Source organism: Trematomus bernacchii, unplaced genomic scaffold (genome assembly GCF_902827165.1).
Source record: "Trematomus bernacchii unplaced genomic scaffold, fTreBer1.1, whole genome shotgun sequence".
NCBI classification, from domain to species: domain Eukaryota; kingdom Metazoa; phylum Chordata; class Actinopteri; order Perciformes; family Nototheniidae; genus Trematomus; species Trematomus bernacchii.
This window is the reverse complement of record NW_022987608.1, coordinates 3,810,061-3,834,685: the sequence shown is the minus strand read 5'-3', so window position 1 is coordinate 3,834,685 and position 24,625 is coordinate 3,810,061. Positions and strand designations below refer to the sequence as shown.

The 24,625-nt window shown below is 40.7% G+C and overlaps 1 protein-coding gene across 2 annotated transcripts in view; it reads left to right on the top strand.

The window, feature by feature from the left end:
- The window catches only part of nrcama (neuronal cell adhesion molecule a), a 59,668-nt gene that overhangs the window by 13,427 nt on the left and 21,616 nt on the right, over positions 1-24,625 (top strand). The window contains exons 2-5 of one of the 2 annotated variants that reach the window (XM_034131545.1): positions 10,686-10,736; positions 23,244-23,416; positions 23,916-23,933; positions 24,267-24,372. In XM_034131545.1, coding sequence (XP_033987436.1) covers positions 23,323-23,416; positions 23,916-23,933; positions 24,267-24,372 — 218 coding nt within the window. In that variant the 5' untranslated portion in view covers positions 10,686-10,736; positions 23,244-23,322. The remainder of the gene's footprint in view (positions 1-10,685; positions 10,737-23,243; positions 23,417-23,915; positions 23,934-24,266; positions 24,373-24,625) is intronic. The other variant, XM_034131546.1, reaches the window with a different exon arrangement.

Below are 24,625 nucleotides of genomic sequence, written 5' to 3'. Positions count from 1 at the left end.
GGGGCTGATATCTTATATCGTCACTTTTGCCTTTTTTATGTTTTGGAATTCAAATTCCCACACGAGAGCAATCACATTACCCACATTGATTAATAGTATATCAGGTATCACAGATCCATAAGTGTCAGCACATGGGGTTGTATTGACAACAAAATAATTTATCCACGGATTAGGAACAGGAACCCGGAGGGCATCAGTAGCTGAGAGGGAAGGCCACTGTTTTCAGAGTGAGGCTGTGTGATCTTTTACAAGCTCATTAACACGGGCTGTAGTGGGTTAACTCGCTTATCTTGGTTAGCCAAATGCTAGAAGTCCTCAGAGAATCAGGTTCATGGTCAGTGCCATTTTAGTGTGCATTGGACAAAGAACTGCTATCCTGCCTAAACGAGTGTTGCTGGAATTACAAACCCAAACATTTGTTGGCATTTTTGTACTTCGGGTACTCTTGTCTCGAAGTCAATGTCTTTTTTTTAAAGGGTTTTGTTTGGATTAAGATATATTCTATTATACATACAGTATGACCATTTTCACAAAGCAAAGCAACAAAATATACCAATTAAGACAATACAAATACACAACGAACGGCTGTGTATTCATTTAGCTAAATCCCAGATCAAATGCACGCTAAAGGGTCATTGAAAATGTTTTCTCTCAGTGATTGTGCTGTTATGTTAAATGTTTGTTGTTTGTTTGTCATGTAATGTGTCTTGATATTTGTCTATGTTGATGTTACACATGGAGCTGCTGTGATGCAAGTCAAATTTCAGACTTGATCTGACCAATAAAGTATTATCGTATCGTATCGTATTTGCACAGATTCAGTTGTGGACCGTCCCGATGTAAACCCTGTGACTCTGCTGCGAGGTGCGCTCATCAGCTCAGACATCATCTGTTTTTAGAGTCCCATAGTGCTGACTGGGGTCTTTGTATAGAGATCGCTACATCCTCTCTTTCACAGCTGGGTGTGTGCTGTCTGGCCCGCCATGAGCTCAGCACCACTAGCCAACAAAGCTGAAGAGCCCTGTGGGCAGCAGTGAATATCCTGTTTGAATGTGTACAACCGGAGATAGTAAGCTGCTAAGGTCTGCTACTTTGTTAGGTTCTTCACAGTCAATAGCTGTAGTCATTTAGATGCTTTTCAGTAAAAAAGTGTAACAGGAATAATCTAACATCGACATTCTATAGTCTACATACAGATATCTTTTTACCAATGTAGGTACGGGGCTGCATTAAAAGGTAAAGGCGCCTCAGATCATCCATGTTGGCTATAAACCTTGTGATATATGTTAGGATAGCTATAGGCATGCGAACCAATTTCATGGTCTCAACATTGAAAGCTGTAGAGGTTGTATTCATTTTAACTTGCTTTAAATCCAACATGTTTAAGATGATCTGGATTATAATTTGAAACATTGTGATTAAGCTCATCTAAGAGACCTGGTGTTCTTGAGTCTACTCTCCAGAGAGGATAAAGAAGCAGTGTTGATTATAGTCATGTAGAAAGTTCAGAGTTTTGCAGGTGTGAATTAAATCCTCTCCTCTGCTCTCAAAGCCATCAGACAGTTATCTCAATTCCAAGGTTTGTGCTAAAAATAATGAGGTTTTTGGGATACATTCAGAGCCTTTTTACCAAAGAGTTGTTAGACATGTTTATCCAAAGGGTTTTCATATAGTGTGGTATAAGCATGTTGCATGAGCCTCAGACCAGACGGGTGTGGTTGAGTCAATACTTTGTTTATTACATTCAATTTGACTGCAGCTCATTGTTTTGTCATTGTACATTTGTTTAAAGAAAAGCAGGACGAATGTGGAAAGCAAATAAAGTAGGTGTGTCCTTGGGTTCATGTGTATGAACTGCAACACCTAGATGCATGTGTGTCCTGATCCTGCTTACCACAGCTAGGAAGCAACGACATTACTGCTTTACTGGACCATGACGGCAACCAAATAAGTCCGACCAAGCCTTTCAATTTGCTGCTCAGGTTGGGGTCATGAATCATGGCTGTCACATGATTTAGGATGAGCCCCAGGAACATTTGCATGTGGCTTCTTTTGCTTTTTAAGTAATCTATTGTTGTTAGTCCACAAAATGTAGGCTCCACAGCTCTCAATTAACAAAAGTCGAGACTACAGTGGAGGAAGCCATGCAATGTAAGTGTTTTTTTTACCTCAAGGGGCATAAACAAATACAGTACTTACATGCAAAAATGCAATACACATTTGCACGTTCCTTCAGCAAACATGAGAGCCCTTGCTAGTGCTTAATGCTGCTGTTGAGTTAGCGCTCTGCTTGCCTGTGAAAGTCCTGTTTCAGAAGTGGACTGTTAATGTCAAGTCTAGCTGGTCTAGTGAAGTGTGTTTTAGAGTTTTCACATTAATCTAGTGGAACTGCTGAGTTGAGTGTAATTTGTCACTTTGGGTTAGTCACACAGAGTGGGCCACCCTTATAGCATTTCACTATTCTCACTAAAATCTCATTGTGCCCAAATGCTGTGCAGTGTGTATAAACTATGATGCTATCGTTGCAATGGATCCAATCTTTCCCTCATAATACTTTCATGTTTTACCATTTCATTTAATTTGTAATGGAAATGAAATTGTTAAACCTAGATTATATTTAACCCCTTTACTAACCCTCTAACAATGTAAATGTTACTGCAGCTCTTAACAAATAATCATCATTAATGGTAGGATGAAGGGCAATAAGGGGCATCAGTTTTCTTAGAATTTAAAGATAAAACAGATATTAGTCTTCGTACATTTTTTGATAAGAGTACTTGCACTTGAGCTCATCCATGTTAAAAGAGTCTGGGACAGAAGGCAGACCCAGTGGTCAATGTCATTGACCGAAAAATCATCCAAAACATGTCCTTTGTCTTTTTCCTCAGCAGTTTTATTGATAACAGATAGAATATGAGTATGGGAAAACACTCAATGCTTTAAAAAGTAAGGGTTCAAGGCTTCAAGTAAGGGTTTCTCGTCCAAAACAAAATTCCTTTAGTAAGGATCGTCCAGTGTACCATGCTAAAGGAGATAAATTGAAACACCTTTGCTTAGCATTGAGAGGAATCGACCAGATATATCCGGGCTGCCATTTAGGTTCGTCCGGGTCATTTCACTCAGTCCTAAGCAATAACTATTCAAGCGCAGCCTATGTGGATGGATTTTCCTTCCACTTGTACATATATGATGTGGGGGTTAGTCCTGATATTTGTCTTGCCCCTCCTCCAATGTTTAGGGATGGCTGCGTAAAATTGACAGGAACAAGCTAAAGTTGGACATTCTTTAACTCTTTGTGACAAGAAAAGTCATCGGGCTGCTTCTCAAAGGTTCAGGAACTTAAAGGTGGGGTAGGTAATTTTGGAGAAACCAGCTCGCGTGCGCTAGAATTTGAAAATACAGAGCCCCTCCTCCAACACACACGAACGCGCACATGACCAATGAGGGCACGAGATAAGTTTGTGCACAGATGGAAGGCTGACAGGCAGGTAGGCCATCCAGTTATTTTAGCCGGCCCGGCTCAAATGATTGGTCGTGCTTTTTACAGTACTACGGCTTCCACAGATGACATTTATTTTATGGATTTTTTGTCAAAGCACTTAAGATATTCATTGCTATCGGGATGTTAAGAGCATTCCATGGAATATAACAAAAAGTGTATCTCGAGCTGGTTTCTCAAACTTACCTACCCCACCTTTAAGTGTCTTAATTCCTCAAACAGAAGAACTCAAGTATTGATATAAAGGCAAGGGGCAGACATTTCTCGAGATAAAGGCTAGTGTCATCATGCTAGTACGCTCACAATGATGGTAACCAGCTAATAGGGAGGTATAATATTAAACATGTTCACCATTTTAGTTTGGTGTGCTTGCAAGCTAACATCAAGATATTCATTGACTTCAAATGGAGGCTCTGGCTTAGAGACCCTCTGAACCCTTAGCCCCTGGGCCTATGTCCAGTATGTCAGTTTGATAAATCATCCTGCTAATCCCAAAATGGCTGGGCTTCACCTTGGGGTAATCTGCATGAAGGTGCTATCGGACCGATGGTCAGAGCATCCCTCTATGCTGCATTCAAATCCAGAGTTAGGACTGACATGAAATATCACGGTTGACGTACTGTCAGCAGTCTGATCCATACCCTGATTTACATATACACAGAAAACCTGGGGGGAGGCATACTTCAAATGTAAACGCAAGATAAAATACCAGTCCCTCCAGCCCCTTGATTTTTTCTAAAATAGCAAATTCAGTAATGTCATCGCCTGCAATCGCTCATCTCTAGTTTTGATCTTTCTTCAAAGAGTATTGCATCGCATGATCGCTGCAAGACCTTCCAATTACACGGCTGTGTGGTGCTTTGTTTGTGTGGTGTGAGACTAGCAGAAGAAGCATTCATAGTCTCAGTATGATATGATAAGCCTACAATCTGGCGTCACTCTCCATGCTTTGGCTTTGTCGAACCATTCAAATAAAAGTGATATCCCATTTACAGCTCATCTCACTTGGTTACGGCTGCACTACCAGACAGAATGTAGCAAGTGTAATATCTACTCTTCACTCATTACAGCTTTAAGCCTGAGAACAAGGTTTTTGTGAGGAATCCTGCATTAATGAGATCACATAGACGGGAGAAATCCCACTCCACTGGTGTTACTAATATTAGGAGGCCTCAACCCTCTGTTTCTTCTTTTCTGTCTGCCTCACTCTGTGTTAGGTGGGATATATGCAGTCAATATTAGACGTCTCCCAGGCATCCTATAGGTCTATACCCTCCGATGTTTGCCCTCCCTTGTCAACTGCCCCTTTGTTCCCTCGCATTCTCATTTCAACGTTCTCATTTCCCATTGCCCTCCACTCATTTTCACTCTACATCTGTCTCCATCTTTGTCTTTCCCTTGCCTCCCCTTTGTGTTAATACTTTAGATAAGATGGTCTCTAGGGTTCTGGCTGCATGGGCATTTTTCAAACGTGTTTTCTGACATGTCAATGAAGGCCGAGATCTGCTCAGTTAAGCACTCTGGGTGTTATTCTGCTTGACTCTCTCCATGGTGATGCTAGTAACATCCTCTCAAATGTCTCATTAACCCTTTATACTCTTGGAATCTTTTGTCAAGCTGTAAATCATGACACAGTGGCTGAATTGCTATTTCTGCTCAAGTATGCTTAGGCAATGTTCCATATTTCTTTAAAGTCTATCTTGTAGCAAACAATCTATGTACAGATGTCCATTTTTACTTTTCACTTGTCACTTTAACTCATTCCGTACTTCATAACTTAGATGACCAAATTTGTATATATGCTGACAGTTATTTTACTCTTATTTTTACTCATCTCCTATTTCATAGTCTTTTATTATTATTATTATTATCATTATTATTTTAATTTTTTTCTTGATTTGATTTTTGATTTTATTAATCTGTGTGAATCTTTGCTGTCCTGTTTTTTCACACTTACCCTGTTGCTGCTTTATACAACTGAATTTCTCCACGGGGATTAATAAAGGTCCATCTTATCTTATCTTCTTTTCCATGCTATATCGTGAAATTGAAATTGAAGATTCACCCATCATGATATACACCTGTGCTTTTATTGGGACGAATCAAAATGTCTGATGATTTATTTGGAAAGCAATACGTGTAACATAAAGTATTTCCATAAGTAAAGCAAAGCCTTGAAAAGCCTCCCTCCTGCACATCCTGCAGAAACACTGCAGAAACATACAAATCAAACTCCATGCCAAGCCACTCTCTTACTTTGACTGATTTAAAGGGGCCGAGGTATTTCATCTGCATCGATGGTGGCCACTTTGCCCGTTTTTTTACAGTCTGCTTACAAATCATGTTTTTTCTACGGCCTGTTGCTCCGTACTTCCCACTCTTCTGTTTGTCATTCTCATGTTTCCTCTCCGCCTCGTTTTCATACACTCCCTCTTGTTGGGGCTGTAAAAGTACTCTGATGATTGGATCCAATCCCCAGAGAGCTACCACACCTGGACACTTTTAAAATATGTTCCCCTTCAGTTGCAGAAAGCATAGCAAAGGATCAGCAGCAGAGGAATGCTACTTCCTGCTGTTCCTTAATCTTGATTTATCTTTCTTGCTCTTACCATCCCTGTGTGTATGTGTGACATTCTTGATGACTACATTGGTGCATTGTGTGGTGTCGAGTGGTAACAGTGGGGATGGGAGAATTGTCCCTTTGACCTCGAGGAGGAAAGAAAAAGACTTTCAGGAGGCCATAAATCTCTTTGATTAAACTCAGCTCTCTCTGACTGCTCTTTTTGTGTAGGACTGGACTGTGTGTGTTGTCTGTCATCTGGAGGATGCTCACAGACTGTTCAAATTAAAAAACCTTCAAATAGCCATGGTAACCAACCCCCCTCTCTCAGACTCTGTGTCCAAAACGCACACATCTACAAACATTACAAACGAATGTGTGGGGGAATGAACTCTTTGGTGGAGAAAGTAGATCCTGGCCATCCTGACACAGGCTTGTGACATTTTTCATTCTAACCTAAAAAATAGCATTTTTCATGCTATTAAGAACCGTTAAACATTTATAAATGTTATACTGCTTTACCTCTTTGCCACTCTAAACTGTGAACAGTGCTCCTCTCCTGTGTGGCGTCCCACAAAGGTCTCTTCTGGGTCCCCTCTTATTTAATATACATGTTTTCCCTGCGGCCAATCATGCATAAACATGACATTGGTTTTCATTACAACTATATGTCTCAATAAAACCTGGAACACATCACACTTTACCAATTTTAATATCCGCGTGCCAGGGGATATTACAAATGGAACATTGTCTCACTGACACGGTGCGCTGAACGCAACCTGAAAACTACCTTAATTAGGTCATTTGTCATTTTTGGTGACGATTAGGTACATGTAGACAGATATATGGGAACAGAACACACACACACACACACACACACACACACACACACACACACACACACACACACACACACACACACACACACACACACACACACACACACACACACACACACACACACACACACATATGCCCAAGGCCTAAACCAAAATCTCATCACAAACAGATGGTATGTCTGATACCTAATGAACACACAACATTTGGTCACCAGACAAACATTCCCTACTTCTGCTTCCATAGCTGACTACAAGGCATAATATACTGTATTTTACATTGCGTGGCTTGGCAATTTCACAAACCTTTGAATGGGAAATTGCAAATGCCTTCAGCTTCTTCCCTTTGTTGCTGTGCTGCTGATACCCTTTATTTGTTTAAAGAAGCAATTGTGTTGCTTTTGTGTTTTCTGCCATTTGCACTGGCCAGCTCCAGGGCAACTGGTGTCTGGAACATGTTCTCAGACTGAGAAAGTCAGACTTCATTCACGGCAGCCTGGGCATTGGGCTTCAAGCAATATAGATTATTTTACGCTTTGTTCCTCCTTTTGTTATATGTGAGGATGGGCAGAGAAATGAGGACCGATCCATTTGGGGTGGCAGCTTAGACTTGCTTTCTTTGGGTAATAACATGGCTCTAACGAGTAAAAGATAAACATGACTGTTTCAGTACACAACAGTTGATCAAATCCTACTTCACAAAAGCTAACCTTGTCTTTTGTACTTCTAGAGAAAATTGAGGCATTCATATTTTAGGGTGACTTTCAAGCACATTTCTCTCTTAATGTGGACACTTGGAATTACATTTTTCATTGACTATAGTGATATCAACCTACATTTAAAGTAATGTCTGCAACTGTATGGGTTTATAAGGATGTGTATTATTAACCCCTTAATGGTGGATCAGATGAAAGTGGAAGAGGGTGCAGAGGCGAAGCAGTCAGGGTGTGTTAAGTGTTTTTCTTTGGGCAGCTGCTACTGTTGTCGCTGATTGCTGAGGCCCCTCAGTCTAGGGGATTACGGCGCACACACACGACATGATTTCTATTCATGCCTCGGGTCAGTTATTTATCACAGTCTGCAAAAAATCCCCCTTCATGTACCCCACACACACACACACACACACACACACACACACACACACACACACACACACACACACACACACACACACACACACACACACACACACACACATTAAACATTCAGACTGTTTCCCATTGGATCCATAAACTCGGACAGCTAATTGAAACAGGGCAGAGATAGTTAATTAGAGTGGATACCATAGTGGTATTGGGACATATGCCTCAAACAAGCAGTCATACAGTGATCTCACTGTAGTTGGCATAAGGACAGTCAGAGAAACACTGGCATTTCTTGTTTAAGTATTCACAGAGCTTACATTTCACATTCACACTTTTATCATAGAGATATTTTAGTTCTGCTCTAAAAATGAGGTGAAGGAACCAGATCTATTTTTGCTTCTTCTGAAGGCTTTTTCACACAGATTTAGAACATTTACTCACTTTGCAATATCATGTGGATTATGTGTCTTGTCAATTCGCTCGTCTCCTGTTCTCGTTGGCAAATAATACCAATAAAGTTGGTTCAAAATAGAATCAGTGTGCTAGATTAACCACCTTTCCTACAGCGTTTGAAATCTAGGCTACGATAGGGAAGATTGATCCCACTCTCATGATTGTCTGTTAAATGTGATGGTACCACCAGCAACCAGTTAGCTTAGCTCTGTTTTGAGAAAACAAAATCCACCGAGTGGCACATTTAAGGCTTGCTAAGTCATCAGGTTTTACGTATATCTTCCTTGACTCTTGTTGTCAACACTAGTTTGCGAGGCAACCGGCGAACAGTCTTTGAAGCTGCTGCTTCCCTCTAGCTTGTAGAGAGGTATCAATCTTAGCATTTAGCCTTTAGCTGCCTATAAGAAAGTGTTAACGCACACTTCTCGAAAAATCCAACTTATCCTTTATAATGAAATAGCATTCTGTGTTGTCATATGGTCTGTCTGTCTGTCTTTTCGTCTCCTTGGCAATGTGCCAGAGCTTATAGTGTCAGGCCTGCTAGCATTTCTTATCTTTCACCGCACATCTCAACCCCGCCTCCATTGCACTCTGATGATGTAGCGCTTTTAGATTTGTCTTTTAATAATTGATGTTTCTGATTCTCTCTCTCTCTCTCTCTCTCTCTCTCTCTCTCTCTCTCTCTCTCTCTCTCTCTCTCTCTCTCTCTCTCTCTCATTCTCTGTCTTTCTCTATCTCACTTTCCCCATTATCCTTGCTTTGCCTCTGCTGCCGGGGTTTTCTGATGTCACGGTGCGTCCCTGTCTCTGTTCATTAACATCCCCCCCCCTCATCTGTCTCTGCCCTTTTTGCTCTCAGTTTTGGCTCATTTACCATTTGTTTCACTTCAGTCCAGGTTGCTAAATTCATTCAATCTAACTTGGTACATCAACACTTTAGCGCTCTATTTAATCAGGTTCAGTTTGAGTCCAATGTCCTAAAATAACTCCTTTTCCTGTTCGCCTCTCTCTTTGTACATCCTTCTGTTTCCATGGTGACAGGTCTTGGTTTGGGGTTGGGTTGGGTCGCTGGCGTCGCTCCAATCCTTTTTTCTCAGTGACAGAAGCTACTCACCCCTGTCATCGCGTGGGAGTTCAAAGACGACTTCCTTATCTCTTATATTACCCGATGAGTTCAAACAGATCGACCCCGGCTTAATAACTACTCACATAATCCACCTGTCTTTCTCCACTGAACTAACCCCCGTTTTAATGGCCTCGCGTCTAAATTGGCCACTGGTCTACGTCTGTCACATTTGTTTTGCTAATGTGAGATGAATGGAAAGTCTCTCTGGAGATTATGATAATGCATTCATGCTCACGAAGGGGAAGCATGTTGGAGGGAGGTGGGGGGCACCGTGTAATTTGTGTGTGTCCCCTGCTGGAGGTAAAAGTAATAAAAAATGACTCGAGACATTTTGGTTATTGATTGCTGGTCCTTGTGTTCAGCAAGACACGGCCATTTACTGGGTATTCCCTGGAGAGCTTGGAGGATGTGCCCGTGTATTCATGAAGCGCTGTGTGTGCATTGATGAATGGATTCAAGTCTGTTAGCTTTGAGATATATGTTCCTTTGGCTCAATTCTGTTTTGTCTTCTACATTTTTCGGGAACCAATAGTGTTCTCTATAGGCTCTATTATGCTGTTTGGGGTTGTCCCTTTCCTGTAGTGTGTTATACAGGTTTTTGTGCATGTAAATGACATCACTATGTAACCCTCGCGCTTCTGTTGGTTAGCGCTCCAAAACATTGTACGTGATAGGCTAAGGGGCGGGACATCTCTAAGCGGTTGACCAATCACAACAGAGCCGGCCAGCTAACCAATCAGAGCAGACTGGGCTCTGGTTTCAGACAGAGGGTGAAAAGAGGTTCTGCAGCACAGACAGTATGAGAAAAATAAAGAGCTTTTTGAACATTAAAGCATGGAGACAATACATACAGTACTAATATGAACCTGGAAATGAGCCCTTTGAGGTTTGAGTACATTTATTTTCTTTTAAGTGCTGTTTTATGTCCTGGTGCTGATTAGGTAATGAGAGGAACCATTACCATATTATTATTTGCACGAATGTAAGCTGCGCAGGACTTCGAAATAAATGTTGTGGCACAGTTTTTATGCATATGATATTGTGCATGGTGGTATTCATGTATACAGTTATAAAACGGATTGGTCCATAAAGAAGGGTGTCTAATGTTCTCCTTCTCATTGTTGCAGGTTTGAACCACCCACTGAAGACAGACTGCGGCTGAGATTAAATCCTCACTGGTAAGTAAAATATAGCTAATTACAACACCCTCCCTGCTTTACTATTATATCCATTATTCGATTCTTGGTAACCCTGGTCTTGTGATGTTGTTTTTCTCTGCTCCTACATGCTGTGTACACACTGATGCTACTGTGTACACACTGATGCTACTATGTGATGTTTTTATGTGTGAATCAGCGTCTCTTAAACACCCAAAAACAACTTTTGCTGATGGCATGTCTGGCCTTGTGAACTAGTGATAAGTGGCTGTGTTCAGTATAAGCCTGAGAGGATCACTGCACTTTTGCTTGGATTCATATTTCTGTATTTCATCTAAATGTAATCAGACAGTCTCATTCAGATTAAAATCTCTTACCCATGAAAGACTTGAGAAAAACAAACATTCAATATGAGTACCCAGCATGCATTGGACGAGGACTGGAAAAATAGAAGCCACATGTCCCTGTGTAACCTGCTGCTCACCTGCTGACACCTGACACACTCACATGCAAATACCGGCCACACCACACACAAAAAGAGACATCGCAGGTGCTTTTCAACACAATTAGGTATTATACTTGAAATAAATTGGCACATTTTTTCAGATTTATCATCAGTTTGTTAAAAAGGAACACCCGTTTTCCAAATATATATTGCCTTTGTGAATGTTGTATAAGGAAAGAACAACACAAATCTCAATACACAATTCATTTTGATGCGTTACAATGAAAAACTCCTCACATAACAGGCGAGTAGTACAAAGCACACTGCATCTGCCTCACGCACAACCCATAAAACATATGCATCAGTAGGGAGCTATCGCAGTATTATATAACACACCACTACAATGTTTCCACCTCCCTTTACTATCAGTACCTGAATAGCCACGTGAGAGCACTCCAGCGTATTGCACTGATCCATAATTTGAACAGTGAGTCATTATCACAGCAGTTTATCTGACTGAAAAGATGTCATGGAAAAGTGGTTTGAGTTCAGTTATTGCAGGTTGTGTTGATGGATCTCCCTCTCTTCTCCCAATCTTTGCCCTCCCACCGCCCGCCCCCCCCCCTCCTCCTCTATATGAGTAATCCTGATGAACAGATGGGCGGAGGAGAAAATAAAAGGGGCATGCCAGCTTGTTGCGCTGCCATACCGTGTCAATCAGGCCCCTCCCCCCTCTCACCTCCCGCCTTGTTCCTATCCCATCATCCACTTCTATCTCCTATCAACATTGCAGCCTGATCCACTTCAATCTAACACCCCCACCCCCTTTTATCATTACATCCTTATATTTGCTCCACTACCCCTGATTACCAGACGATTGATCAGTCTCACCATCTGTTTTACCTTCCACCAGATTGCTATTTACTTCACTTTCTTGCACCCAAGGCAACAATATTTTTATCCCAACAACAGGCCCTAGAACATTATCAGTCTGCATAGTGTCCTGTACATGCTTTCGAAGGACGTGATGAAGCCACTACACATGTTTCTTTAAAGCTTCATCAGTCCTCATAAAATGGAAAAGATGTATATGACGCTCTGCCATAAACAGTCGTCCTCTGAAGGACACATAAACAGTCATACTAATGTAGAGACACACACACACTGTAACTCATGGCCACCCGGAGTCACGTACCAAGGCCACGTGCGTCTATCTGCTCATCAATACCTTTTACCTAGCAATAGCACCCAGGAATACCAATGAGACGTGGCTGGTTTACAAGCCCGGCTGGATTTATGTGGCCACGGTCATACTGACACACTGTGTTAGAATGAGACCTACTATTGATTTCAGGTTCTTTCATCAACTTAATTTCCAATATTTCAGCTATAAGATTTGTATTATTTTATACGTCACTGCTGAATATCAATTACCTTTTCATACGCAGTTTTTTGATTGATTTCTTTGTTATTACAGCCTATGTTTTCTCTTCAACATACTAGGGTTTAGCAATCAAAACCTGTCATTAATACACTCTCACTCACAAGTGATTTTGCAGATGTGTTTTTGCCCTAATTTAGGATCGGGATTTACATTTATTTGAAAGGGAAGTAATGATTATACATGATTGGATAAAATATGTATGGACATAAATGACCAATAGGGAGCAACAAAACATATTTGTTGTTTTGTGTCAGGGGCTGCATTTTAGAACAACTGAAAAATATCTAAGGATTGGGTAAGGAATGTTAGGAAGGTGGTTTATTGCTCATGTTATCGTTATTCATTTACATATACAGTATTTGTATACAAAAACAACACAAAAACAACCCTAACCCTACACACGCACGCACGCACGCACACACACACACACACACACACACACGCACAAACACACAAAACCAAGCCCACACACACAGCCAGCATGACCCTCTGCTCCGGCTGAGCCCTCAGCTTTTGATGTGATGACCTTAGACAGGCGTGACATGCACTCACAAACACGGGCATGAACACACCCACACACAGAGACACACACACGTGGGCACACATACACATTAGGGCACACACCCAACACCCAGCCAACCCCCCCCGGCAAATATCAAACATGTCCATACGCCCGGCAAAATGCCATTTCGCTGTGTGAAAAATGCAATGTGCTATCCTCAAAATATCCCAGTGTTATGATTGGACGTCAGATGAAGTACATTTTAATGGCAGCTGTCAGTAATGGCTTCAGATGGGTTAGGCATGGTTCAGTCCAGTGCTTAGTTTTCGAACAATTATCACCTTTCAAAACCATTCCAGTCCCAGTGTACAGTCATTTGAATGGTTTATTTTTGGTCATCATACTTTAGAGTGAGCTTTTTAATCATTTTGACAGAGCAAAGGGTGGACACAGGTGTGAGATGATTTTTTGAGTATTATACTGTTAAAAGCAAAGCTGTAGGCTGCTATTACTTATTATTATTTGTCTATCAAAAACACCTTACTTGACCTCATTTGATATTTTTGATCTTCCTTTTATGGTTGACCTTCTTTATATTATGACCTTGTTTTATATTGTTGTCATTATTTCATAGGGTTTTTAGTATCAGGGAGGAGCATAGCACTAATGCTGTATTGGTGTTTGCATTGCAATAAAACAACCATTAAGATGTCCTATCGTATCTCCTTGGTATGTTCTTTAAGTTATCTTTGAGATACATATATATTATAGTAGTATGCAGTCAAAAGTGTCCTTGAAAAAAGGCATAAGAACTATATTTTAATCAGGATAAATCAGGTAAGATTCAGACGACACTACCCCTTTCCCTTGAATTCATCTTGTTTTTTGGACACTGGATGGTAGAAGTATATTTCAAAACAATATTGCATGAGTGTTATACCCTATTTTCCCACCAGATATGAGTGCATTTTCCTTACTATCATTCCTATGTGCTCTGTGATACGGTAAAGAAGTATATCCTCTTGAAATATAGCAGCCTTTTTTGATCGCTAAAGGCATCATGTTGTGCCCTAGAACACCCCTGCCGTTTCAGCGTTATCACAGTGGTCAACAACATGAAGGACAAAAGCCCCCGTGGGGTGGTTGTAGAGGTGCGGCTGGAGGGATGGGGGGGGGGGGGCGGCGTGCTGACCATCAGCACTTCACAAAGCCTCAGAGAATAGCAGGCGCTGCTGGGGGATTCTGCGGATGGTGCTAGAAAAACTGATCCTTGAAAAGGGAAAGCCCTCTGTGTATCTATGTGTGTGTGTGTGTTGGTAGTTTGTTTTGATTTTGGTGGCTGTGTGTGATCCGGTTTGGGGGCTTATGGAGACAAAGAGGCTGCCTTTCACCCCAAGGAAGTGGTGTTAGTGTAATGAAGGCTCTTCTTACAATAACTTCCAATGTAGCTTCCTGAAATCAGCAGTCATATCATGACGCTCTCTTAAAGACAGGGTTCTTACGGTCATTAAAAACCAGGAAAAGTCATGGAAATTCAAAATGCTAATTCCAGGCCCTGGAAAAGTTATGGAAAACAATATTTTTCCCCAAGTTTTGGAAAAGTCATGGAAATGTAACTAAAGTTGCATAAAATATAATTTATATTTTATCTAATCGCCGAAATAGTAATACTATAATGATAATAAATACTGTATCGTATAGTAATGAAACGTAAAATGGCATTTAACTGACGAGGTATTTTGCCGGTGAGAGATTGTAGTTGCTTTAGCCTGTAGAAGCTAGTAAGCCTATTTGATTTGTTTTAGATAGGCACAACATGTTTCATATGCAGACCTTATTTTCCTGTTCCATGTTAAAATAAACCATTTTCAGTGGTACCGCTGAGAAAGAGTCATTTTTTTGGTCATGGAAAATTAGGTAAAGGTCATGGAAAAGTCATTGAAAATCATTGGTGAAAAAGTGTATGAACCCTGTAAAGACATTAAGACAACCTATTATGCTCGTTTTCAGGTTCATATTTCTGTTTTGTGTCTCTACTAGGACATGTCTCCATGCTTTAATGTTCAAAAAGCTCTTTATTTTCCTCATACTGCCTGTGCTGCAGCACCTCTTTTCACCCTCTGTCTGAAACCAGAGCCCAGTCTGCTCTGATTGGTGAGCTGGCCGGCTCTGTTGTGATTGGTCAACCGCTTAGAAATGTCCCGCCCCTTAGAACATGTCCATGGAAATAAACCAGTAAGGCAAGTATAACCTGAGCCTCACTGGAAGTTATTGTCTTTTATTACTCCACACCTCACCTCTGGGTTTGTTGAGTGTCAAGTGTTTTTTAAGTGAAAATATACCTTTCATAACACAGTGCAAAGCCTCACTTTAGCTTTAGTGTGAGCGCTTTATTCCCATCCCTCATATAATGTCTCTCCTTACTTTCAAAGAGAAGAAAACGTGTAACATTATCCACCTATTGTCTGTAGCACAAATGAGATTTTGTTCGGTTGCTTGATGGGGGTTTGTCAAGGAAGAAGACAGTAAGAAGTATAAGGGGAAGAAGAGACAGTGTAATCAGCTAATAAAGTTATCAAATTGACAGAAATGGTAACAAGGACTGAGAGCTGTTTTTTGTTTTCTCCTCTCTATGTGTATTCTCTTAAAAAGGAACCATTATGCTATCTACACTAGAAAAAAGAAAATGAAATATTCCCTGCCGGACATCCACAAGGACATATTTTTAACACATGAAAGCAGGATTGGTTTGGAAAAAAGTGTGGTTAGTTGTCACCTCAGGCGTTAGCTGCACAGAGGCGTTGTTCGGTGTAAAAAGCAATGGTCTGTATTGTTTGTGTTTTTTTAGAATAGGACGTCTCTGTCTGCTTTTCCTTACCCACCATCTGTTTAGTTTAAGGGGGTTTAGTTCCCTTTGAATCAACTACGAGTAAAATTACAAGGGTGTTATTTTTGAAAGTGTAGACGTCAGCACTCTCAAATGTCAGTAGTGAAGTGGCAGTTACAGTGGCTTCACATTCAGGCTTTCCCTCCTTCTGTTTGTGGGGACTTATTTAGTTACCTGGATCCTGGTGACACTCACACTTGATGAAATCCATTTAGTTAAGTGTAGTGTGGTTAGTGTGTTATGCTGCATGTGTTCATTTATCTACCCAAAGGAGTGAAATCGCAGCCTGGAAACTAAATAGAGTCTTTTGACTTCATCTGATGTGACTGCAGATGACTGTGTTTTATAATTTGCTCCCTGCCTCCCTTTGCCTCCCCCCTCATCTGTTCAGTCAGGCTGCCATGCCTCAGTGTCTCTCCGTATGACTGAAGGCTGCGTAGTGACCAACTTAGCTCCTAGCTTCAGGGTTTGCAAACTGAGAGGCAGGAAGAATGTTGCATTTGTGTCAGCAGGCTTCACGCCATACTATGTTGTTGAGGATTGTTGCCTCTGGTTATACTTTGAGCATGCAATATATTCAAAGTCCTATCCCATCTCTATTCAAGATATAAGGGCCACTTTTATTTATTAGAAATTTCCTTAAAAGCAAATAAATGTGGAATATCTTATTTTAAGACACTGAACACAACATGGCTTATGAGATATGCTGGTTTAATGTGTTATAAAAGGTTACTCTAAGAAACAATCTGACATTCTGGAATAAATGCATAACCATATTGTTGCCGAAAGATTTAGTTTCAATAGTTTAATACCACTCTCATACCTTTATGCTAACTATGTAGCTACCGCCAGCAGCATGTTAGCTTAGGTTAGCGTAAAGACTTGAAACACTTAGCTTGTTATGGCTACTGTTGACACGACGCACTTTTTTGAACGTTTAAATGTATAAAACAGCTGTGCACATGAGATAGAAACCAACATTGTGGATAAGTCCATTATGTCTGGTAGTTACAGTGAGCTGCTGCCAGATAATGTTTAACAAGATATAGTCCCTAAATACAGCCATTTAGTTTCAATAGTCCATTAAAATCTTCAGTACACATGCACAAAGCAAATGAGGTTATAGATTGAGGTTAGAACGTATATGTCAATATGTGGTGAAATGCGTGGATTAATTCAGAGGTATGGCTGCTGAATGACCTTAACACTGAATTACATTTTCATAAGCACTTATATAATGGCCGTGTGGTGCAGTTTAATAGCTTTCTGTATGGTAGTGGGTAATATTGACTCATCCTTTAATGAAGACTCCAAGGGTATCATTGCAAACTCTCAATGTTAATGTTGATTTGGGAGATTGTGTAAGGATAAGAGTTTGACTGTTTGTGGCCAGATAGTGGTGACTGCCATTATCACCCATTAAAATGTCAGTTTTAAACATCCAATCCAACCAACACCTTCCTAAAAAATAAATAATCCCTTCCAAAATAGGGTCTGTCATAATAATTAAAGGGGACCTATCATGCAAAATGCACTTTGTGATGTCTTTTATACATAAATATGTGTCCCCGGAGCGTCGGAGAACTCACGCAGCGTCAGAAAATAACACCCTTTCTCTTTTCCTCCGTACCCAAATCTTTTAAAAACGGGGGTACAACGAGCGGATACAGATTTGCTGCCGATCTGACGTCAAATCGGCGGCGGACCCACAGAAAATTGCTATCAGAAACAATGCCTGACGTGTTTTGGACGTAATCTCGTCTTTGTTTACATTAGCAAGCCTCGCTAACACTCAGAGCTAACCTGTACTGGAGAGCACATGTGTTTAAAAAGCAGGAAATAAAAAAAGGAACTCACCTTGTGATAAACCTGCAAGAGAAAAAGCATTTGAGCTCCATACTGTTTCAGAAATAATCCTTGATGTGGTTTAGAACAGGATGGCGTTTTATCACAGCAGAATTTAACTTTATCTCCGGTAGAATTCTGATCAGGCATTAGCTCCGCCTCCTCTTTTTTTTTTTTCAAGCTAAGGACCCAAAATCCGCGTTTCTCTAACAGGGCTTCAAAAGAGGGGTATGAGCAGTATGAGGCATGGCTACAATGGGTGATCTGTTTGGTATTTTAAGCAAAAAACTTCATAGACATGTTTTGTATAGGTATGGCCCTACAATATATCTTTCCAATATAGCATAATAGGTCCCCTTTAAAGTAAGTTTTGTTTTTTTCCAAGTTGTCCAGCTGTTCCACGGGGTAAAATGTCCCTGGTTAAGTTGAGGCTTGATTTACGGCACAAAATGAGTGCGTCACCAATTGGAGAGAATAGCACCTTTTTTCCCGCGATAACGGTCAGTAACTATTCCTAACTACCAAAGATTATCATTGTAGGGTCGTTGCAGCAACTATCCCCAGAAGCAAATGATGGTGGGGCGATTGATTAAAATAAGAAAATGTGGAATACATTAATTTTTGACAAAATACAGTGTGTTCTTTGTTGCAAGGCTTGGAACACGGAAACACTAGGGAGGAGTTGTCTGTTTTCACTTTAAGGAGCGATGGGTGATGTAGAGGAAGGAAGACAGGAAGTGAAAAAAACTAAGAGACAACGATAAAGTGATGAAGAGGCAAAGATAAAGCTGGAGGGCGACTCTTTGACCTCTATGTCAGAGAAGAGAGGAAAGGAGGAGGATAAGAAATGACCTGCCCACAAGCCATCACACACACAATAATTATTAACTACTTAAAGATTAACTTAATATGTGTGTTTCTGCCCGTGATCAATATAGCCTCTCTAGAGCAATGTCTTCCACGTTAAGTACGTTCAAACAGGTTCATGTTTATCCTCTTCCTATAAAAAGGTCAAAAGTTCAGTTGTATACTGCATGATCATGCAAATCAAAGACTGAGGAATTCCCAAAGTAAATGTCTAAGCAATTTATGCCAGCTGACACTCTGGCCGTTGAAATATGGAGATGTTGACATTTGCACACTGAGGCTAATTTTATAAATATATGTGTGTTTTCTGTTTGTGGGAGTGTAATCTCTGTTGTCTGATTTTTTTTTCCTAACCCCCGGGCAGTTCATCTCTGTCTCTGGAGATGTGACCGAGGTCAGACATAAAAACAGACGCACGGGGAGAGTTGGTATATTTCATCGTGGAGGATTTTTTTCTCCAGAAATAATTACCTTATATAGCTTAGCTTATTGTGAGGAAGGCTTTCTTGAAGACTGTTTGAAGAGAAGCTATTAGCTGAGTGGGATACAAAGGCTAAACATAATCATAAATCGGCCTACTACAACCAAATTGAACAAATTAATGGTATATTTATTGTTAAATATATACAAAAACCTAAGAGAAATGGTCGCTGCTCTCTGCTACAATGGGAATAGGCGTATTCCTCAAAATATCTTGTTTCTAGGTTGTTGTTTTTGTATTTACTAATCAATGATTTTAACCACACTGCTTAGCCGTCTATAAATAGCGATTGACCCAAAACATATGACTACAATTCTTTTCTCAGATAATTGTAGTTATTGGTCGGACACTCCTTCAAAAGGAGACCAGGAAAGCAACTAATGCAGTCATTCATTTTGTACATGCCTCCTATCAAACTCTTCCCTAAGGCTACAGCATTGTCTTAAATGTCCTCTTCATTTTTACCCTTATGTTCATTCCATTCCTCAATTTCCATCGGCCATCACCCCTTCTCTTTTTGTCACCCATTACCTTTTAGACAAAAAGTCCTATGAATGTGAATGGGCTATCAGGGAGAACATGGCCAGAGGTCCAGCATAGCTTAATGCGCCGCTGTGGGGGAGGTCATTTCGGCTGCAGCAGCATGGAGCATTAGTGTAATTAATCTGAAGATGGGCTATTACATTTGCATGCTATCAAATTGCCTTTTTTCCCACAATGAGATTAGTAGATTTAGCATGCCTGGCCTGCATTTAATGCATTCAGCACACAACATTGTGTTGCTCTCTCTCTCTGTGTGGACTTCCCTCTCGATTAACTAGTGAGAGCGATATCCAATAGGACGTGTCCGCGTAATTAGCCGTGTCCCGGGGATGTATTAGCTCACACTCTGCCTACCTCAGCTAGATAAAGTCTGACACACTACTTCCTGTGTGTGTGTTCATTATAATCTCCCTATGTCATCAGACACGCTACATACCTCTCCAGCAGAGTGGAGACGTCACAGTGACTCCTATAGTTTTACCTTTAAATGAAGACTCCAAGCCCACCGTGTCCTGACTGTGTAACCACACGTGTTTGTGGGTTTATAATAAACGTGCATGGATGCATCTGCTCGTCATGAATAATGGAGACTTCAGGATAGACTGAGCATTTACCTGACAGCAGCACACTGCTCCACCTCCAAATCCAGGAGTTACTGTCTCCCTCCGGCTACTGTGATTCAGCCAGGCCTGCACTCAGTGATCTATCTCTGCATTCAAAGCTTCTGTTGAGTTTTTTTTTAATGAAGCCTAAATGTCTGCTGTCTTATTTTTGCAATGTCATCAACCTCCAAAGATTGGCGATTTTCTTTCTTTTGTTATAGTTATATGCATTTAATTGATGTTGCTGTTGGACATCCACGTTGAAATATGTGCCAACATACTGTATATGGATTGAAATAGAACATTTCGGCAGATTAAAACATATGTAAAAATATTTTTTTGTTTTGTTTATAAAGGCAGTGGCTCAGTCAGTAGAGGCTTGGACTGTGAGCCGTAGGTTTGCCGGTTCAAGTCCCCGACCAGACCTAAATATGGAGTGTGGACTTCTACTTGGAGAGGTCCCATCAGTTCACCTCCTGCCCTGCCGTGGTGCCCTTGAGCAAGGCACCGGACATCCCTCTTCCCCCCTCACTCCCATTGCTCCCCGGGCGCTGTACAATAGCTGCCCACTGCTCCTAGTACTAGACTCCTGGTACTAGGATGGGTTAAAAGCAGAGAACACATTACACTGTGTGTGCTGTGTGCTCTGCATGTGTGACCATTAAAGAGGGTTTTATCCCTCCCAATTCTATTCTTTAGGATTATTTTCTCTTTGAAATGTATCTGACTTTTTTACCGTAGCTACTGTAAGTGTTCTCATATGTTGTGTTGGAGTTACAGGAAAATGGCCTCTGCTTTTTTCACATCATAACCTAACAACCTTCCCTATAACGTCAGCAACCTTTGTTGTTTGCTTCAGGCAATACGAAAAAAAAAAAGCTTTTCAATCCAGTGCCTAGACTTATAATTGCATAATAAGGCTTATTTATTTACTGTAGAAATACTAGGCTTGAACAGAAATAATTGACATGCAAAAATGTTGATTTCGAATTTGAATGTCGTCGTTACGAACATAGCTTTCGAAGCCTCAAACTACTTGGTAGAGTCCAACCAGCTCATGCAATGGTAATAAACGACCTTCAACCATTTATTAATGTACCCTATTGTCTAGAAGACCGAGACATTGATCAAACATAATAAATGCATAGCAGTATCTTGATGCCATTGGTGCAGTGATATATCACCAATTTGCTAATAAATGAATGCCGGCTAATGCACATGTGACAGAGGCTCACTTACTGCAAGACAGAGCACATACAAGGGGAAAACACACACACACACACACACACACACACACACACACACACACACACACACACACACACACACACACACACACACACACACACACACATTCTCCACTCCCTATAGTAACGCTCACAGAATCCCATTAACGCCAACATGGTTCTTTGTGTTTGTGACGGTAGTACGTAGCAATCTGTGTCTCTTTTTAACGAACCACGCAACAGAAGCTCGCGCTGGCGGGCCTGCACTCATGTGTAACTCCATCTGTATGACGCACTGACAAAAGTAGCTTTCACTAATGTGGTGTTTGTGCATGCATGTGCCAAGCTGTGTTCAGCTGTATCTCCGCGGCAGAGTTGTGATTGTTCCGGCCGAGCGCACTCGCATGCCATATGTTTACAGGCAAACACGTGGCCTCTCAGTGATGCTCATGGGATGTTCTAGTAAGAAGTGCAATGCAATGTGGGTGCAGCAATTACTAAAAAACTCCATACAACTGACAAATTGTACGAGTTAGGGTCTTATTTGTAGAATAGAGACTGAAAAGTGCAAGATGGTTTAGACCAGGGGTGTCAAACTCAAGGCCCGGGGGCCAAATCCGGCCCGTGACTTCATTTTCTGTGGCCCCACAAGAGCTTGCAAAGAATATAATATGTTTATTATACAGTCACATGATGATTTACAGAAGCACGTTGCCCATAAACAACATGTCCCGTAATGCATCTCAAATTAGACTTTTTTTCTCAGAATTTGACTCTTTTTTTTAAATGTTACTTTATTTTTAAATGTCACTTCTGTTTTTTTAAATGTCACTTCTGTTATTTGATTTTGACTTTTTTTCCAGCTTTTCTTTTTAAATCATTTTGTGACATTCTCACTGAAGAGACTTGCAATTATTTGCCCCAGACTTCTGCTTTCATACGTAGTTAATCATAAAGTTATTACCCTATCAGATAATAATCCAATGCAGAGACAATAATGTAATATAATACATTATTTTATATATATATTTATATATAAGTTACAACCGGCCCTTTGAGTGCAGCCATAATGCTGATGTGGCCCGTGATTAAATTGAGTTTGACACCCCTGGTTTAGACCTTCCACTTTGGCAGGATGACTTTTGATCCATGACTTACACACCCTGGTTGGTTGTTTAGCTTTAAGAATGTCAATAAGCTTGCAGAAAAGTAACCTTTCCATTATGATTTGGTGATATTCATCGTGCCCTACTCATTTTCAGGTATGTAGTGTCTCTACTGTGACATGTTTCCATTCTTTAATGTTCAACAGTATTTTTCTCATACTGCCTGTGCTGCAGCACCTCTTTTCACCCTCTGTCTGAAACCAAAGCCCAGTCTGCTCTGATTGGTTTGCTGGCCGACTCTGTTGTGATTGGTCAACCGCTTGTGTGTCCGAAATGTCCTGCCCCTTAGCTTACCACGTACAACGAGCTGGAGTGCTAGCCAATAGCAGCGCTAGTATTACATGGTGATGTTATATGTCACAGAAGTGAACAAAGGAAAGGGAAAACATAAAACATAATAGGAGTCTTGTCTACACTTTAATTTATCAATTTAAGTGATCACGTTGCCTAAACTAAATTCAACACTAACATTAAACTGTCCCAGGTGGTAATTGTTATATATATTTGTTCCTCTCTGTAGTGTGGATCCAGACTCTCCGTTGACGGCCTTGATTGAGTCGTTGAATCTGGACAAAAGGTTTTCATCCTGACAGCCAACCATGGACAGGAACAGGAAGTGGGTGCCGGGTTTCGGAGCAGTGCTATTGACACTCTTGAGTCACATGACCTCGGCGCTGGAAGTGCCTCTTGATCGTAAGCATTGTTCTTATGGATATACATTTGACTATGATTACCATAATAGTACATTTTGGAGAAAACGTTTTGAATCAACTATTGCATTATCATTAAAGCTTCGAGCTCTTGAAAACTGTTATTTCAATTCCATCTAACTCTTTGTATTGGGTAACAATGTCATAATGCAGCAGTTTTTTATTGTGTTTCAGCTTTGCATGTTTCGGCATGGACTCAAATTTCCAGCTTTAAATTATGAAATTACATTTTGAAGAATTCTGTTTCCCTATGTCTTCAACTACTTTTCTTGCATTGCTTGTACCTGCCCGATGAAGCCGTAAAAGTATTCACGACAAAAGAGGGAAATCTCTCCCAAGCTTCAGGCAGGCTCAACAAAATGCTTAAAAATACTTGAACGTGCGACTTTGTCACCTGAACCTGTGCTTTACTCCTTTCCAAAACTAACACCTTTCCTCAATATTCTATCACTGTGGTACGGCCTGTCATGGTGGACAAAAAGCTAAAGTACTGGAAGGATGTAAGTTGCCTCGAACACTGCTGTGACTTCCTAGAGTTTTTTTTTTGCACTAAAAACTTGCTTTGGTGTGTTCTAGCAATGTTAGATGTGCATGCAGTTATCTCAACAGTGTTTCAGTGTGAAGTGACTTGCTTGTTTTTGGAGTGATGCTTGTTTTATGTCAGTTCATGGACTGGTAAGTTGCTATCAGAACAGATAGCTGTTTGCAGACGGTGTTAAAATATGATTGTGTGATGCTTGCTGCATGCATTTTTTGGATTCTATAACCCCACCCCCAGTGTCATGCATTTCCATGTATGTGTATGAAGTTTGCTTCCTTTCATGTTCCTCCAGTGCCCCAACCCCCCACTATAACGCTACAGTCCCCGAAGGATTACATCTTTGATCCGCGGGAGAACATTGTCATCCACTGTGAGGCCAAAGGGAAGCCTCATCCCAGGTGAGACAAACCTCTTCACTTCTCAATGTAACAGAGTACATGTATAGACAAATCCAAGTCAATAACATGTATTTCTTTTTGAAATAACGGCATAATTCAGGGACAAAAGCTTGTGAAATGATGTCATGCCAAAGAATCAACCTGAGAGTTTCAGCAATTAAGAGCCATCTGTTTCCATTCAGTTTTATGTGTGAAATTAAAGATTTTTTTGAGCATTGGGGAAATACTGTATGAATCGCCATAGCGACTGTTG